This window comes from Crinia signifera, chromosome 1 (genome assembly GCF_055691185.1).
Source record: "Crinia signifera chromosome 1, ASM5569118v1, whole genome shotgun sequence".
Lineage (NCBI taxonomy): Eukaryota > Metazoa > Chordata > Amphibia > Anura > Myobatrachidae > Crinia > Crinia signifera.
The window spans coordinates 172,000,101-172,018,294 of record NC_139217.1 but is presented as its reverse complement, the minus strand read 5'-3'; the positions used below and the strand labels follow the sequence as shown (position 1 = coordinate 172,018,294).

Below are 18,194 nucleotides of genomic sequence, written 5' to 3'. Positions count from 1 at the left end.
ATATGAATTTAAATAAAAAATGCTGTGTAAAAAAAGATTATATTTCCTACATAAGGTAAACATTACAGGTCATTATGCTGAATAAAAATGTTTGCTTGGAAATTTTCACACCAATGTTGACAAATTCACTTGGCCCTCAACAAAGGGTTGACTCATCAGCATGCAAAGGTGTCAAAATCTTGTAAACAAAATTGGTTTTCAGAATATATTGAATACCAGACTTTTTTATATGGGTGACTCAACCTGTTATTAATTCACAATTCTTCATGTTATTAAATGTATAGGCCAGTGTGGATGAATCCCTTAACTGGCAACAAAATGTCCATCTGGCTACTGATACAGCATAATCGTAATAGCCTTATGCTTTTTTGAGAGCTGTTCTGTATATCACGTTTGAGAGAACTGTGGCTATGTATAGTAATGTGGGTTAAATACAGATTTTTGCCCCAACATTATTGTGATGAGTAATAGGGACTGTGTACAGTAGGTGGCGCATTTTAGCAGCATGCTGCGACCACACTGCGATTAGCCACTGCTCAGTCTGGTGCAAGCCTCGAATGGCCTGCGGAAATATTGCAGGCCTCCGATCAGCTGCAAATCCATTCACAACTCATTTACCATCCAATGATTGTCTCAATGTGTGCAATCTGTGCATAAACAAGGATTTACACAACTGGTGTGATAGAAACATGAGGATCAAGGCTGGACCTGATGACACACACTTCAAATGCCTGTGCAAGGCTGACACCCACAAATGCCTTCCTCCTGTCAATCACCTTCCGCATGGCCATTAAAAAAGTAGTAGGATGCTATCGCGTATGCGCGCTAAGATTGGTACTCATGTGATATACGCTCGCGCTGTGAATTTGCAGTCATGCGATCAGGTCTGAATAACACCCTGTGGTAAGGACTATGAACTCTCATGCTAGCTGTCTTTTTGGGTAATTTTAACAAATTGGTATATCCTCTAACAGCTTTTTTCAGCAAATGAATCCAACATCTGTGACGGCTCATTAAGGACAAGCACCTGTGGTGGCTGTATACACACATTATCTGCAAGTAAGTCAAACTCATTTATCTTGGTTGCACAAATTCTCCTCCCGTGTGTAAATGAAATCAACATGGGACATGAAAACCTTCCGAGCCACCATAAAACCAGGAGTAGAGAGAGATACGTTAACAGCTGTAGTCGGGATAGGAGTCCAGCTGCAAAGTCATTACCACAATAGGTGCTTACTCAATACAGATTGTACATCATCAACATCTATTAAGGGCCAGGTGCATTCTCTGAATGACTACAACAGATTATGTCTGCAATATTTCATCAGTGTGTCATAGACAGACTTGGCTAACACAGTTAGCATGGGAATAGCCCTCTCTTCCTAGTGCCTGTCACTGACAGGCTGTCAGTATTGTACAGGTGAGAACCAGAATTAAATAGCTCTGTGAATCATATTGTGTGACTGTGTTGGCATGTAAAGATAACAATACTATACACACTGTGCAAACCACAATCAGAAGTCCATTTCTGTAGATTATAATGTGTATACAGTAGGCATTTACAGACCTACTGCGTGTGAGCATGAATGGTTAGATCTTGATTGTTCACTCTTCTGCATGTTAAGACTATTTGGTTTGTATGATGAAAATTCTCTATGGTTGTGTTTAGATTTTTAATGCTATTTTCATCATTTCATTGTCAGTTTCCTACAAACAATTGGTGATGATGTCACACCTTCTGGGGGTGTGGTGATGCCACCTATGATATGGCCATGCCTCTACCCTCATCCCAATTTATACTTAGGTAATGTGGGGAACTATGTACTGGTGCAATGTTAGAATTGATGTTTGTTTTTTTCCTGTATTCCCTTTTCCTGTATTATTTTGATGATGTGAACAGTTTATTATTTAATGGGATGAATATATTTTTGAAGAGTTGTTTGTATTATTTATCATCATGGCTTGTCTATGGCTCTTCCTTGTTGTCAAGAATTTAACCTCGCTCCTCTGAAGTCCATTAACAGTATTCAATAGCAGGATTGTCCTTCCGAGACATCCAATCAGCAATACTGTAATAACATGCATCAATAACTCAATAACCACTGTTACAGCTACATGTTATTATCATTCAGCAAAACTTGATTAATGGCTTTGTGGGCTGAATAGGGGCCTATACCAGGAAGCAGAAGAAGCTGTGACCTTGTGGGCATGTATACTGTCAGCCCCACTTTATCTCTAAATAGAAAATTTTTATCATTTTTGACCACTTCACAAAACTAGAAACCCTATTTTGACTGTGTGCCAGTTAAGCAGTTTGTAATCACCGATGTACTAGGATTATTGGCTTATTTTATGTAGAGGCATATAAATATAGTTACATCGGCCCCATTGCTAATCTGGACATTGGGTTGGTAGGATCCTCAAGCTAAGCATTTACACTCAGGAGAGAAACTTCAACGGCATAAAGTTTAATGGATAAAATCTCTTCATATAGTACACAAACAAAAAAATATTATTATTAATAACAGTCACTGTTATCCCATTGAAGCAATTCTTTTATTCAATGTTTTTGAAACAGCTCACAATTTCCCTAAGAATGAATGTGGTCAGATACAGCGCTTTGAAAAGTCCAGCTGAGCAGTAATACAGGTGAGAGGATTTATAACACCCTACCTCTACAGGTGTCCCCGTGCTTGTAGTAAGATGGTGGGCAGTGTTCAGCACAAGCACCATTATGTAAAATGTAGTGGTCCATGCACTGCAAGCAGTCTGTGTTCAAAGGTCCTTTGCATGCATTGCAGCTCCAGTCACACTCTGAAAATACATAAAAATATAAAATAAAAACTGTACTGTACAAACAAAAGCTGCAATACAACACTAAAGCAAATACACATAACAAAGCAATCTTACAGTATCTGTGTGCCATCAATGCCATAGTCAACAAAATTAAGTTCTGCATATGAACCGCTTGCCACATTGGTTGAAAATAGATATATGCACACTACACAGTTGCGGTGACACAGGGCCTAATTCAGACCTGATCGCAGGGCAAATTTGTTCTTAAAATGGGCAAAACCATTTGGACTTAAGATGGGGCAAATGTAACATGTATAGAGAGACTTTGATTTGGGTGAAATCTAAATTGCAGTGTAAAAATAAAGCAGCCAGTATTTACCCTGCACAGAAACAAAATAACTCACCCAAATCTAACTCTCTTCACATCTGCTTTATTCTGTTTTGTGGGGAGGTTTGATTGGGATTTTATTTCTCTACAGAAACAAACATGGTCACGGAGAAAAGCTTTCAAACTGTTTATCAACCCGATTAGTGCGATGGATGCAGTTAAAACAGATGGATCATCAAATTATGATAGATCATCGTAATTTGCAGCTTTGCTGAAACAAATGAATAGACTTGCCTATATTCATATTTTGACTTTGTTGTATGAAGTTGTTCTTCCTCAGTTCTGTTAATGTGCTGTATCATTATCTGCCCCTAGAGGTCACTACTAACTACATGATGAATGGCAGTCTGTAGCAGGGGACTCTGCCAAGCCCCAGCAAGAAGTAGCAACAGAGTATATGTGTACAGTATATACTGTAAATATAATCTTAGCATATACGCCAAAAATATAAGCACAATGCCTACACTGACCACACAGCCATTAAATATGGTTCCCTAGAATTACCTAGTTTTGATCAAAATCTTCTAATGTTAATGAGTGCAGCCTTATTGTTGCAGAAGCAATGCACTGCAAAACAAATCTCTTCCCAATGAGGGATTTATAGCTGGCAGCAAGTGTATATAAGGGGAAAAAAATGCTTTAATGATAGAGCTGAAATAGAGCTGAAGCATATATTTATTTCACAATAAAACAAAATAAAACAAAAGAACGGCAATGCGTTGGTCAGGGCTTAGAGTTAGACCATACTTACTGTATCCGGATCAATATTGCACATCCTAATTCTACCGTAACCCCCTCTTGTGATGCTGAATAAGAGATTTTTATTTATTGTTTGATACATTCAGCTCAGAGCAGGTGGGAATAACAACAGAAATGAGAATTTGGAATGAAAACTTCTAAGAGACTGATAAGCCTAATTGGCAAAATATTCCAGCCGTTGTTGTAAACAAACAAGTTCATATCGGGCCGAGGGTATCAGCATGAAAATACAAACCTATAGATACAAAAAGTCTATTTTAGTTCACAAATTATTTTTTTTTCTCTTTAGAAACCTATTTTGCTTTCTATCTTAGGCCCATACACCATACTTGCCTACTTTTGAAAACTGGTTTCAGGGAGATTATAGTTGGTAGTAGAATTTTGCAAAGCGCCCCATTGAGGGGGCGTGTCATGCTCCACCCAAAAGTTCCATATATGGAGAGATTGTGAAAAGAGATTGTGAATGCAGGAGGGGAGGCAACTATGCCATACACACTGGGTGATAACAGGGCTGACTATATTGCTTTCGAAATTAAGCACACATTGCCCCATTTGTATACTCCCCAGCGATGGTGATGCACGGTCCCGTGCGACTTTATCGATAGACTAGATCTTGACCGCATGCCGTCAAAAATCTAGTCAGAGAACACTGGTCCGCACAGATCGTTCAGCACACATCGCTGATGCAACGCACTGTGTGCCAGCCATGTGTGCTGAGCGATCTGTGGTTAAACACATCACTCAGCACGAGGCTCCCATAGCCCCTTGTGTACATGGCTTAAGTATTACCAAAAGTCAATGGGCTGATCTTCCTTCCACTTATCACTATTGCCCGATTCATTTAATCACATGAATAATACTGTCCACTGTGGTAGGAAGGAACACACAGTATCCAACACATATTTCATAAACAAAAACCAGTATGTAAGAAATACATCTCAATACTGACAAATGACTGTTTTTATTTTAATGCTCAATGTCTGGATAATTCTATTTTAGCAAAATATAAATAGAAGCTGCACTTGGATATTGTGGATGGAGATATGCAAATATTATGCGTACTCCTCCTAACCCGACAGGAGGCAAGCTGAGTGATGTCTCTGCTGCTCCAGTCTCTTCACATATACAGTACTATGATCTTTTATAAGATGAAGCCTCAAAAACACTAGCCCTCTAGTGTATATAAAACAATGATGATTCCCTATACTTTATATGCATGTAGACAGATAAAAGGGTGAAATAACATTGGACATTTACAGGAGCCCCTATGATGAATGCATCTTCTCTGACTGAAATACTGATAATAAAGCACAGTGATTTTTCTGCAAACAAACCCGTGAGTGCGATCATTTCTCTCCACTGCATATTAGGAGCCAAGGCTGTGCTTGCTCTTCAAAGCGCCATGTTCCTATACCTTTAACTTCAGTGTGTCTGAATATTTACATCTATGATATTCCGTGTTTATCCACAAGTGTAGGAGCCACAATATTGCCTTTCATCCACATAAATCAATGTAATAATGCCCCAAGGTGAGAAAATGTTTGCTTTGTCTTTTCAATAACATACACAATGGGGCAGATGTATTAAGCCTTAACAAGAGATAAATGCAAGGGTGATAAGGAGAGATAAACATCCAGCCAATCAGCTCCTTACTGACTTTTTTCAAACACAGGCTATAACATGGCAGTTAGCAGGTGATTGGCTGGACGTTTATCTCTCCTTATCACCCTTGGATTTATCTCTTGTTAAAGCTTTATACATCTGCCTCATTGGGAGAAACATTGGGAGAACCACTGTTGGCCACTAGAACAACTCCAGTTAATAGAGATACAGATGTGTCCACATCTATCTATCCTCTATGCGCTAAAAGTCGCATTACACATTACCTGTGAGCTCTGTAAGACTCGGTAGCGCCTAGTGTCTTAGTTTGCAACTATTACATTTACAATGTCCTATTTGCAAAGCTGTATGTATAGGACACATCAGCAGCTTCAGCTGATTAAAATGTGTGCCATGCCTATATTCTGTTAATTTCTTAACAAAATCAATGGATTTTTTTTTTAAGAGTGTGTTATTAAAATAAGGTTATTTTAGTTATAGAATCACAACGTCTCTTTGCTTTTGCATATTAACACACAAAAACCACCCATTAGATTCTGTTGGTGCTGTTAGGGGTGATTAGTGAATGGGGGAGTGCTGTATCTTTAAATTTAGGGTAGCATGTTTTCAGTGAGGATCGCCAAAAACAAGCCATCCTCGACATCTAACACCCTCACTGGCCACTCACCCTATTCTATGTTCCGGGGGAATCCTCGCCAGTGAGGATTCCCCTGAACGGAGAGGTTCGTCGCTAATGCAGTGGGCCCGCTGCATATTACAGCAACCCTTGCCATTTTGATGACTGCACATGCCGTTAAGGTCCTTGTGCTATGTATTTGCAAATACACTACAGTGAATGTGCATTTATACAGTGTGGATGTAAACCAATGTATTCTAAAAATGTATATACTTGTCCCAATGCAAAAGCAACCAGAATACGTCTGTACTCTCAGGTGTATATTCAATGCACTTTGGCGAGCTGTGACATCAAGCAGTGTCGAAACCCAGCGAGGTGGAAATGGCGAGTGCAGGGGGGTCAGTTGAATAATACTTGCGAGCTGTGACGGCGAGCTATCAGCAATTCTCGCTGTCACAGCTTGCCAAAGTGCATTGAATATACGCCTGAGAGTACAGCTGTATTCTGGCTGCTTTGCATTGGGATAAGTATATTCATTTTTAGAATACATTGGTTTACATCCACACTGTATAAATGCACATTCACTGTAGTGTACTTGCAAATACAGTACATACTGTAGCACAAGGAGGTTAACATTTAATACCATGGACTGGCTTGACAAGTGTATCGTTCCTGGGCACTATACCACTGGTACAGAAGGTAAGGTTGACAACATTGCTTTACTCATGCCAAATGATTTAAAAAACATTAGTCTCAATGTTCCTTTAAAGATACCGTTAAGTTTACCACATAGTTGGCTCATGCATACACTACTTTTACAAATGAGATAAAGAAATGTTCAGGTGTACATAGTAACTGTAAAATGAGATTATATATAAGTGCATTTAGAATTGTGAGTAGACCATAGATTCTCCATTCTAACCCTTTGTTAAACAGAGCTATCATAACAGTAATAGATCACTCAGAGTCCACACAATGGATTCATTTACAAACATGTGTTATTGGCTTGTGCCTTAACTTCTAGCTACTACTGCAGAATACTGTACTACAAACACTTGCTTCAAAACCAGCAGATACTCTATACTCATGCTTGTATTACCAGTGGGCTCCTTTTAATTTGTAGCCTGAAGATAGATACATGACACAATATGAGTTTAAGTGACATGTCAGTGTTTTTCATTTATCAAACTGTCTATGTTACCAAGAACTCTGCTATTGAATTTAAAACAAATGTATAAATGTCTTAGAAAATTAAATTTAGAGTGTGCATTATTTAAAGATCAATCCCACATCTCTACCACCAACCACTTCATACATGTGTAGTCTGGAATAAAAGAGACTTATACAAAACCCTGAGTTATTCCATAAACAATGTGCTCTAGTTTATAGTGTTTTATGTTGGATATAACAAGGCCTGTCCTGTGTCTGGTAGGTGCTGTATCTAAAAATGGCCTCTGAGAAAGCACAGGCAGAGATTCTACCATTTCTGTACTAATATTTTGACTATTAAAACACTTTTGCATTAGAATAAAATACTTTCTCCATTTGCACCCATGCCATGCTATGCAGAACTAATGAGAACCGATGACCTGTGTAGTATGCCCTGTGACCATACAATGCTTACTATGAAATGTAAGGAGTCCTTAGGTACGGTCTTACTAAGTTTTTTTTAACTTAACCTGAACTTAACCTTTTACCTCTTAAAGCAGAGGCTCCTAAATGCTGTCCTCAAGGCACCCCAAAGATCTAGTTTTTAAGCAGTGGCAGATTATAGGGGGAGCACCTGTCATTTAGCAATTTTTATTTCAACAGACTGCCACCTCAAGCTTCAAGCATGCCATATTGCAGAATATTTTATACTGTATATTCTGTTTTTATTGATAATAATTGCAAAAGTGTACAATCGTCTTATACAAAATATATTTGGCACATAATTACATGATTTTATTACTTATGGATGTTTCTTTTTAAAGGGTGATCACAATTTTGGTTTATTCACTCATGTGGTGAGACTATACCCCCCAAAATGTGTTTTACCCATTTTGGGGGGTATTCAATCTGTGCCGGATATGTCGCCAGGCAATTTTCTCCTGTATTTATGGTGAATTAGATATGCCCTATTCAATCTGTGTGCCGATATTTTGCCTGGGCGAAAAATTCAGCACAAGTGCAAACTGTGTGCATTGGCAGATTTCTCAAGGATCCACGTATTTTGGTGAATTTGTGCCCATTTTCACCCGATTTTGGGGTCCGTTTTGAACGATACTGTTTTGACAAAAAAAAAACGTGAAATGGCATGGGGAAAAACAATCGGTGAACCATTGCTGTTTTCCAACTGGCAAAAAAAAAAAAACGGCAATACTTGAATGCTGGCCTTCGTTGTAAGCACTGGCTTCTGAAATTTATGTTTATATAAAGTTATCCTAGCATACTGGGCATACAGTAATAAAAAAAGGCAAAGCAAAAATATATCTCTATCTATTATATACTGCAGAATAGAACATAAACCAAGAATACTATACAAAAGAATTGAAAAAGAACCCAGTTAGGTCTCAGTAATCAGTTAATACCTTAACAAATCACGGGTAGCACTATAAAGGACGTAGCCAGTAGCCATAACTTTTTGAGCAACAGGGTGTAGCCATAACTTTTTGGGCGAAATAGTAACATTTTGAATGGGTTCATTCAAAATGTTACTATTTGGCCCACAGTTAAAGGGTGTAGCCAGAACTTCTGGGTCACAGCAAAAAGTCACAGGCTGTAGCCAGGGTGTAGTCACAGTGTGTAGACAGAACTTTTTGGGCCAATTAGTAACATTTTGAATGGGTTCATGCCCCAATGCTTCTAGAGCAGGGGTGGCCAAACCAGTCCTTGAGATCTACCAACAGTTCATGTTTTCCAGGCCACAGCACATACTGTATTTGAAAATATGATAGCAATGACTAGATCTGTGCACCAGCTAAGTGGCTGGAAAACATGAACTTTTGGTAGAACTTGATGACCAGTTTGGGCAACCCTGTCCTAGAGAGACACTACTCTCCATAGCACCATAGCAGATGTGAATTCCCCATAGAGACATGCAGAGCAGAGGAGACACTGTGATAGGCAACCAGAAGACATCAAAGAAGGTAATTGTGGTAGCTGGAGAGAACATTGTGTGGGCTGGGGCCAGAGTCTGCAGGGATTCATTCATGGCTTTTTGAGATATTATATATAAAAGTGTAAAACTATTTAAACAATGTTCTAGAGTTGGACTAAAAGAGACACTTGTGTAGGCTGGCGCTGCAGAGAAACTTGGGTTAGGTTGGGGAGGTGCAAGGGGATATGAGGCTGTGTAGGATCGGGAGAACAACAAAAAGGGGGAAGCAGAGCACAACAACACAAGGCCACACCTTTCTGTGAGACCACATCTCTTTCGCAATGCCATGTTCTTTTTTCAAGTGCATCGTAGGTGGGGGGCACAAGACAAAGGTTGCCTAGGGTGGCAAGTTGGTTAAGGCCAGCTGTGAGCACAACACTTTGTATCATCAGGTGCCCACTTTTATAGCCGCATTCCAAAGTTCATTAATATTACAGGAAGCATGACAGACTTTACAGCACATATAAACACACGCAGTAAGGTTACCTATAGCTCTGTAATTATTTGTTTATCTAAGGTTTTCAATTTCGTTTTCCTTATAAAATACCTTACATAGCAATGTTCCCTTTGCCATATAAATGTTAACTTGTTATTAACTTTCTTGTTTATTTTGTCCTAGTTTATAAGCTGTAAGGTATGTCTTATGTATAACTCTCTTTGCACAGGTTACATCTGCCCCACCTGCAGTGCACATGGTTTTGCCCATTTTCCAAACAAATTTGTACTGAGCTCAGATCTGAATAAGGCCCACTGTGTAATGCATGTACCATAAGAATTAGTAGGGTTTTCTTGCTCGAAAAGGGCAGTAACAAAAAATTCAACTCCATCAGTATTGGAATTGGCCAGAATGTGTATGTTTACCAATAGTTTGTAAGCTTGGGAGCCGGGCCCTCCTACGTCTATATCGATCTGTTACTACCCAGTTTGATTTATCACTATTTCCAATTGTAAAGGGCAATGGATTATGCAGCACTATATAAGAAAATAAACAGAAATTTACATGGTTTAAAAACTGCACCCCAAATTGTATGGCGATAAGCCCTTTGCTAAATTTCCCCCTAAGTCTGCACATACCTATAATTTAACATTCAAAGTGAATTTTCATTATATGGTAGGGGTTTTAATGTTACTTTGGCCATACCTCCCAACTGTCCCGATTTTCGGGTCCTGTCCTGCTGTCCCACCCGCGGCAGGCATTGTCCCGCTGCGGGGGGGTGGCAGTTGGGAGACCCCACAATCTAATAGAATAGATGCTGTGCGCATGCGCACAGCGTCTATTCTCGTATGAAAATGAGGTTGTGGCTAATTAGCATAAGCCGTGCCCTCATTTGCATACACCCCGCTCCCTTTTCGGGCGCTTTCCCCAACACAGAAGTTGGGAGGTATGCTTTGGCCAATCAATAGAACAATGAATGAATTGTGATCGTGACATGGCTTTAGGCAGTTTTTTACCTTTGCATGTTCCACTGCTGTAGTCAAGATAATACTGCTGGGTGCAGCTTTCATCCTGGCACTCTCCAAATAGCAGAACTTTGTTTGGGTCTTTACATGCAGAACACCCTTCTGCGGAGTCACATGTTAAACACTGGCTGTTGCATGCTGCAAAAGGGAAACAAGACGAGTTAGCAACACCTATTATGCAACATAAGCTGGTGTTCTGCTATTCAAACATTTTCAATCTGTGTTATAACACACGCTGTGTAACATGGAAGGTCACTTGGTCTGGTGTGCAGTGTTCTGGCATAGATTAGTCATAGTAACAAGCAGCAGGTAGAAAGACAGTACAGTAGGTGCTGGATATCCTGACACCTAAAATATATAGGATCTGCAGATGGTGAGTTACTGTCTTGAGAGTTGTTTTATGGGTATCTTTGCTTTATACTAAAATCTGACAACTTGGGAACGGCTACAGCTTTAAATAACATATACAAATGCAGCATTTCTCCACACTTTCCAACCTAAGGCATATACAGTATTTAACACAATTAATTGATTTTAATTAAAATATCCATGCGAAACACATAATGGCACAATACGTTCAATGGGTTTTTCATTGTATTCCTGGTATGGTATAAGTTTGATACTGTCATCATGTGTGCTCCTACCAACTCTCAGTTTATGGTGGCAATATGTGTTTATTGGAAAGGTGGAATTTCTGGGACTAGAACTGTAGTTGTTTTGCTGCTTTGTTGGAAGCCATATGATTCACTTGACTATTCTGGTACTCCAGCAAAGCACTGAGATGCTAAGCATGGGGATGGTGGTCTCTGAGCAGGAATGTGCACAAAATAAATAAATTAAATGGTACAAACTAGTGATTACATGTATTGGGACCATAGAAATAGGTATTCAAATGAGAGATCTGCGAGATTGGATGATTTACTTGGTTCTTATTGGTTCTTAAACTGTTCTTATTGGCTGTCCAAAACATGTGACAGACGATAGCCAATAAGATCCCAATTTGTGATCCGGGTAAATCCAAATTTGCACATCTCTAATTCAAATATTTGTATCAGAGCAAATAAACTCTCTAGGTCAAGTCAATGACATGTAGATATCTGATAAATACATGAGGGCAGACAAATGGGTGGTGAAGTCAAGGAAGGATAAAGACATATATAGCAGTATTGAAAATAAGAGGAAAGATAGAGTCAGATAAGAGTGAATAAAATACATAAAAAAGAGACAATAGGAATAAGACAAGACCCAGAGACATTAGGTGGTAATACCAGCAGACACAATTGGGCACTTAAAAGCACAAAATGTTGACAGGGCAAAGAAGAGAACAGAGTTCTTATAGGCTAGCATCTCAGAGATGACTGGGGTGCACATAGGTATATTATGATGTATATTTTGGGTGTGAGTGGAGGACAGGGGTCCTCAGTTTCTGTCCCAGGGCATTTTGTTACTTTATTTGCAAGCATTTTTAGAAGATACGTGTTTACTTTTCTTTTTAAGAACATACTTCATAGATCAGGTAAATGATAAATTTCTTTTTTAGTGTGGCCAAGAAAACACTGTGTCAATTATCTCCAGTCACATAGCAAATACAATTATTGGAGTCTTTCAGAAGTCTGCCACTGTTAATCTAAATCTTTGCTGTAACTGGCTCTGTATGATGAAATCCTTAGTTTGTCTTTCAACACTGTTAGATCTGGCTGTTCTTTAATTCATACTCCACATTACTCAATACTGATATCAAGGTATTCAGAACTAATGGTTCATGGAAGGACACAGAAGTTAAAAGGACAAAACTAAAAACAGTTACTCACTATTTCTGACAATAGCTTGCAGTGTTCTCAAATAGATGAAAATGTTCTCACCGGAAATTAGTTTGGCAAATAGTGCTCTATTTCTTTTATTGAAGAGATTTGAGGGAAATAAATGTGAATGTATACATATCCTTCTATATGGAGGAGGTGTATTTAACACCATAGTCTTCCTGCATCAGTGTGTAGGGAGTCTCAAGTAACTTGACAGTATCATTAGACCATGCTCCCTGCTCAGGCCTACCTCCATTGCTCTCCTTATATGCGTCCTCATCTACACAACCACCCACTTCCTGACATAACCTGTGCTGCTGTGTTTATCTTGAATATCTGCTTAGCTACATATAGGCCCTTATTCTGATCGGTGCGGATTTTACCGCATGCGGACGTCCCGCCGATGTTGATCGTCTGCGCATGTGCAGAGGTCAGTCTGCGCATGTGCAGGCGAATTTGCCGCACGTATTCTTTATACGCCGCACAGGGGGCGTAGAGGGGCGTGAGGGGCTACTTAGCCTCATTACCCTATGCATACGCCCCGCGTTTCATGGGCGTTCCCATGCAAACGCGGGGCGTATGCATGGTAATGAGGCCGTGACGCGTGTGTAGGGGGCGGGCATCTGACATCGCCGGATGTCAGCTGCCCGCCCTCATACATGATTTCACACGGACAAGTGTCCGTGTGGTCTTGTGTGGCGGGACCTGGTGGAGCGTGCGGCCCTGCATTCGATGTTCGGCGACCATCGAATGCAGGGGCAGCTCCCAAGACGGAGGAGGCGTATCCCCGTCCAATTTCATGCGGATCGCCACATATCCGCGTACGGACGGAGGTGGCGATCCGTATGGAAGGCGGGGATTCGCCTGCACGGTCGCGGCCGCATATTCTGATCGGGCCGCACCGATCAGAATAAGGCCCATAGTTCTAATGCTAAAAACTTCAAAACTGGAAAACAAACAGATGATCAGTTGAAGAAGGTGGAGAAATATTCTAGATGTGGCCATACCAATGACCTATACAGTGGTATTATTACTTCTTTCTTTCTACTGCTTCTAATTCCTCTTTCTATGCAACCAAGCATCTGACTTACCTTCCACATTGCTTTGTTACATTTGCTTATCTGACTAAGTCACTTGAAATAGAAACCACCTAAATCCCTTTCCTCCTCAGTAATTTCCAATATAGTGCCATTAATACTATATTTAGGCTTTGAATTTTAGAGTGCATGATTTAAAAAATGTTGGCATTAAACTGTAATTGCCATACCATTGCAATTTTTCCATTCGTCTAGACTACCTAGATCAGGGGTGTCCAAACTTTTTGCGACGAGGGCCAGATTTGGTGAGGTGTAAATGTGTGGGGGCCGACCATTCAGCCTGACATTCTTTGAATCTTTAATCACATCAGTATGGTCCCCCACTCTGCCCCCATTCACTTTATGTCCCCCAGCGTGCCCCCATTCACTGTATGTCCCCCAGCCTGCCCCTTCACTGTATATTCCACTGCCTGCCCCCATTCGCTGTATGTCCTCCACTCTGCCCCCTTCACATTATATTCCCCTGCCTGACCATCCTTCTCTGTATGTCCCCCAGCCTGCCCCTCCTTCACTGTATGCCCCCCATTCACTGTATGTTCCCCACTTTGCCCCCTTTCATTCTGTCTCGTAACTTGCCCCCCATTCTCTGAATGCCAGGGGTTGGATGCACACTCACCCGAAAGCCGCCAAACACATCTCACTGTGGTGGCCGCCACCTCCTCACTGCTGCAGACAGCAAGGTAAAGGCACGCTCGCCGGGACCCCACCATTAGTGTCCTGTGCTGTGCATCCTGCATCTGATACTCAGCCCGCTTCTGGCTGGAGGCTGCGGGCCACTTGAAATGATGGCAAGGGCCGCAATTGGCCCCCGGGCCTGACTTTGGACAAGCCTGACCTAGATCATCAACCATGTGTTTTATCCCTCCTGGAGTGTCTACCCTATTGCATACCTCATCTGCAAAAGGCATACTTTCCCTTCAACACCATTTGCAGTGTCAGCAATAAAGATATTAAAAAGCACTGGTCCATGTACAGATCCCTGGGGTACTCCACTGGTAACATTACCCTTCTGTGAATGTACTCAATTTACTACAACTTTCTGTTTCCTTTCCTGCAACCAAGATCCTAAACATTCAACCATCTTAGCCTCATTCCATGATTTTTAAGTTTATTTAGCAGTCTGCAATGTGGGACAGGGTCAAAAACTTACTAAAGTCTAGATAAGTTATATCTATGGCCCTCCTTTATCTATGACTTTAGTCATCCAGTCAAAAAAAGGTAATAAGGCTTGTTTTACATGATCTCCCCTAAGTAAATCCATGCTGTTTCGGATACTGTAAATTGCTGGATATAAAATAATCTACAACTCTTTATTTTAAGAGTGTTTCCATCAATTTCCCTACTACTGATGTTAGGGTCACTGGAAAGTAGTTGTTTGCATTTTCTTTTCTTCCACTTTTGTGCAGTGGTAGAACATTTGTTAATTTCCAGTCCTCTGGAATCGCTCTTGTAGTTAGTGGCTGGTTGAATATTTCTGTTAATGGTAGCTTTTTTAGTATCCTTGTATGTATCCCATCTGTCCCATGATTTATCCACTTTTAGTTTTTACAGTTCTGTTAGGACCTTCTGAGTTCCTCCACTCTGTTAATGTACTTATTTCTTTTTTTTTCGGAATATCCCTGCAACTTAACTGTGGACCTTTTCCCTCTTTTTCAGTAGTGAATACTGAGCAAAAATAATTATTAAGATGATCTGCTATTAAATTGTCTCCCTCAACAAGTTTCCCATTCTTCCTTTTGTTTTTCTCCTTTCACTTGTGTATATATAAAAAAAAAATTCCCCCCTTTACCCACTGACTGGGCCATTTTATCCTCGGCTTGTGCCTTTGGACCTCTGGTTACCTTCTTAGTCTCCTTCTATCTACAAGATACACCTCTTTATCTTTTTTTTTTGTGTGTCTGCTTATATTTTCTAAAAGTCATCTTCTTTGCTTTCACAATACTTGCTACTTCTTTCGTAAACCACACTGATGTCATTTTCCTTGTGCTTTTCCTAACCCTTTTGATACAAAGTTCTGTTGCCTTTAGTATCACATTTTTAAATTTGTCCCACCTCTCCTGCACTCCTTCTGAGTTCCTCCACTCTGCCAAAGCATTGTTTACACATTTTTCCATTCCTACAAAATCAGCCTTCATAAAAACCTAGCATCTTTGTTTTTGTATGGGATAAGTCAGTCTTTATTCTGAACCATACTGATTGATGATCACTGGATCCCAGGTTTTTACCCAATTTTAGTTTAATTTTAAGTCTAATATTGCATCTATTCAGATCTGTTCGTTCGGCTGCGAATTCACAGCCAATCGATTATCAAATGACATCCATCCATGGCTATTTGCAAGGTGATTGACAGCCGGGGGGCATTTGTAGGTGCCACCCCAAATTTTTCTGGGCGTGTTGTCTGAAAATGCAGGCGGGCCGGTGCGTGGGGAAGTTAGTCTAGACTTACTCATCGACTGCGAACAGGAGGAAAATCATTGGATGGTGAGTAATTGAGAATGTTTTTTCCCCTGTGCGCACGGCTGCAAACATATTCATAGCCATGAACAGGGGTGGGAGAGACTGAGGCGGGGCGGCATGTTACCTGATCTCTGGGTTTGGAACATTCGTTACCAAGGATTCAGGTCTGAATTGGACCCATTATTACTAAATATGGTAGCTAATTTATTTGTGCAACTCAAAGAGGAGTGCGGAAAGATAAGCAATGTTACTGGACTCCAACTGCCTTTGTCCAATTGTTCTGAGGCACTGATCTATTGCGCTGAATTGGATTTCCCCTATCAGCCACTGGATATATTGCTAAATAATCCATGCTCAATAGTGTGAACTATGACTGTGAGCGTTTCTCTCTTAGGCCCTTATTCTGGTTGGTGCGGCCGGAGCCGCATATGCGGCTCCGACCGTGCAGGCGAATCCCCGCCTTCCATACGGATCGCCACCTGCCGTCCGTACGCGGATATGTGGCGATCCGCATGAAATTGGACGGGGATACGCCTCCTCCATGGTGGGAGCAGCCCCTGCATTCGATGGTCGCCGAACATCGAATGCAGGGCCGCACGCTCCACCAGGTCCCGCAACACAAGACCACACGGACACTTGTCCGTGTGAAATCTTGTATGGGGGCGGGCAGCTGACATCCGGCGATGTCAGATGCCCGCCCCGTACCCACGCGTCACGGCCTCATTACCATGCATACGCCCCGCGTTTGCATGGGAACGCCCATGAAACGCGGGGCGTATGCATAGGGTAATGAGGATAAGTAGCCCCTCACGCCCCTCTACGCCCCCTGTGCGGCGTATAGAGAATCCTTGCGGCGAAATCGCCTGCACATGCGCAGAGTGACCTCTGCACATGCGCAGAAGATAAACATCGGCGGCCCGTACGCAAGCGGGAAAAACCGCATCGATCAGAATAAGGGCCTTAATGTGATACAGCTTAGCAAGTACCCTCCCATATTTTGCACAAGATAAGGATTTTACAGCAATATTTTCCAGTTATATGGCAGATCACTACAGGTGAAGTAAAATGAATCCATTATACTGTATGTAGATTATTTTGTGACACACACAAAACACAAAATATGAAATACTGTAGTCTTCTTAAAAAAAACTGGTGCAATGGTTACAAACCTTTACATATATTTCCATCTCGGTAGTATCCGTGGGCACATGTCTGAGTGCACATCCCATTGTGAGACAAAATAAGACCATCCTCACAGGACGTGCACAAGTTCAGGCCTGGGCCACTGCAGGTTCTACAGGACAGGTGACAACCTGCAAGAAACATAGGGATATGACAGTTTACCACAAATATCCCAGACCCAGGAAGACAAAACAGCTTCTTAAAATAAAGTCAGGGACCTCATACTTTATTCCTGATCTTGCCTCTCAATATTATAATTAATAAATGAATGCATAACAACATAACAACTACATATAAATAATCCACAGAATGGTAGCACTCAAAACTGTAAGTGATTCCGATTTGTATGGAATTGCACAGATGTAGGGAAGCAGCAATCTTACACCAGTAAATGCAGCAGGAGGTACCTATAGGAATCTTCTCCTGCATGCATCTGCAAGATCAGAGTGCTGCACCTGAACACTAAGCATATTCTTAGTCTGGCCATAGGTCTGATGATGCAGCAGCACACCTACAATACAGAAGCAACATACCCTTTATTGAAGAACAGCAGATGCTCCTGATCTGCCCCCAAATGCCAATGCCTGAGTTAAGGGGGTAATGAGAGCAATATTACAAGGCCCGTTCTGCACATGTGCAGACCACTAACCATCAGATTTGTACGTAAGCCACTGGGTATGCATACAAATGTGATACAGGCCCTGAGTCACTTTGCGCATTTGCCAATGGTGTTGCGTCAGCTGTCACAGTTAGGATTTATGCTTATAGCGAATAACATCAGGGAATAACAGTCCGGGACATAACTGGGGAGTTGAGGCCATTTCAATGGTGTGTCAAAACGTGCAACTACAATTCCATATACAATAAACATGGCTCC

The 18,194-nt window shown here is 41.0% G+C and overlaps 1 protein-coding gene across 3 annotated transcripts in view; it reads right to left on the bottom strand.

Moving 5' to 3' along the window:
• The window catches only part of FRAS1 (Fraser extracellular matrix complex subunit 1), a 460,024-nt gene that overhangs the window by 118,129 nt on the left and 323,701 nt on the right, over window positions 1–18,194 (bottom strand). For all 3 annotated transcript variants that reach the window (XM_083177073.1, XM_083177084.1, XM_083177093.1), the window contains 3 exons: window positions 17,305–17,448; window positions 10,771–10,917; window positions 2,674–2,814 (listed from right to left, as the gene is read on the bottom strand). In XM_083177073.1, the coding sequence (XP_083033199.1) occupies window positions 2,674–2,814; window positions 10,771–10,917; window positions 17,305–17,448 (432 nt within the window). The remainder of the gene's footprint in view (window positions 1–2,673; window positions 2,815–10,770; window positions 10,918–17,304; window positions 17,449–18,194) is intronic.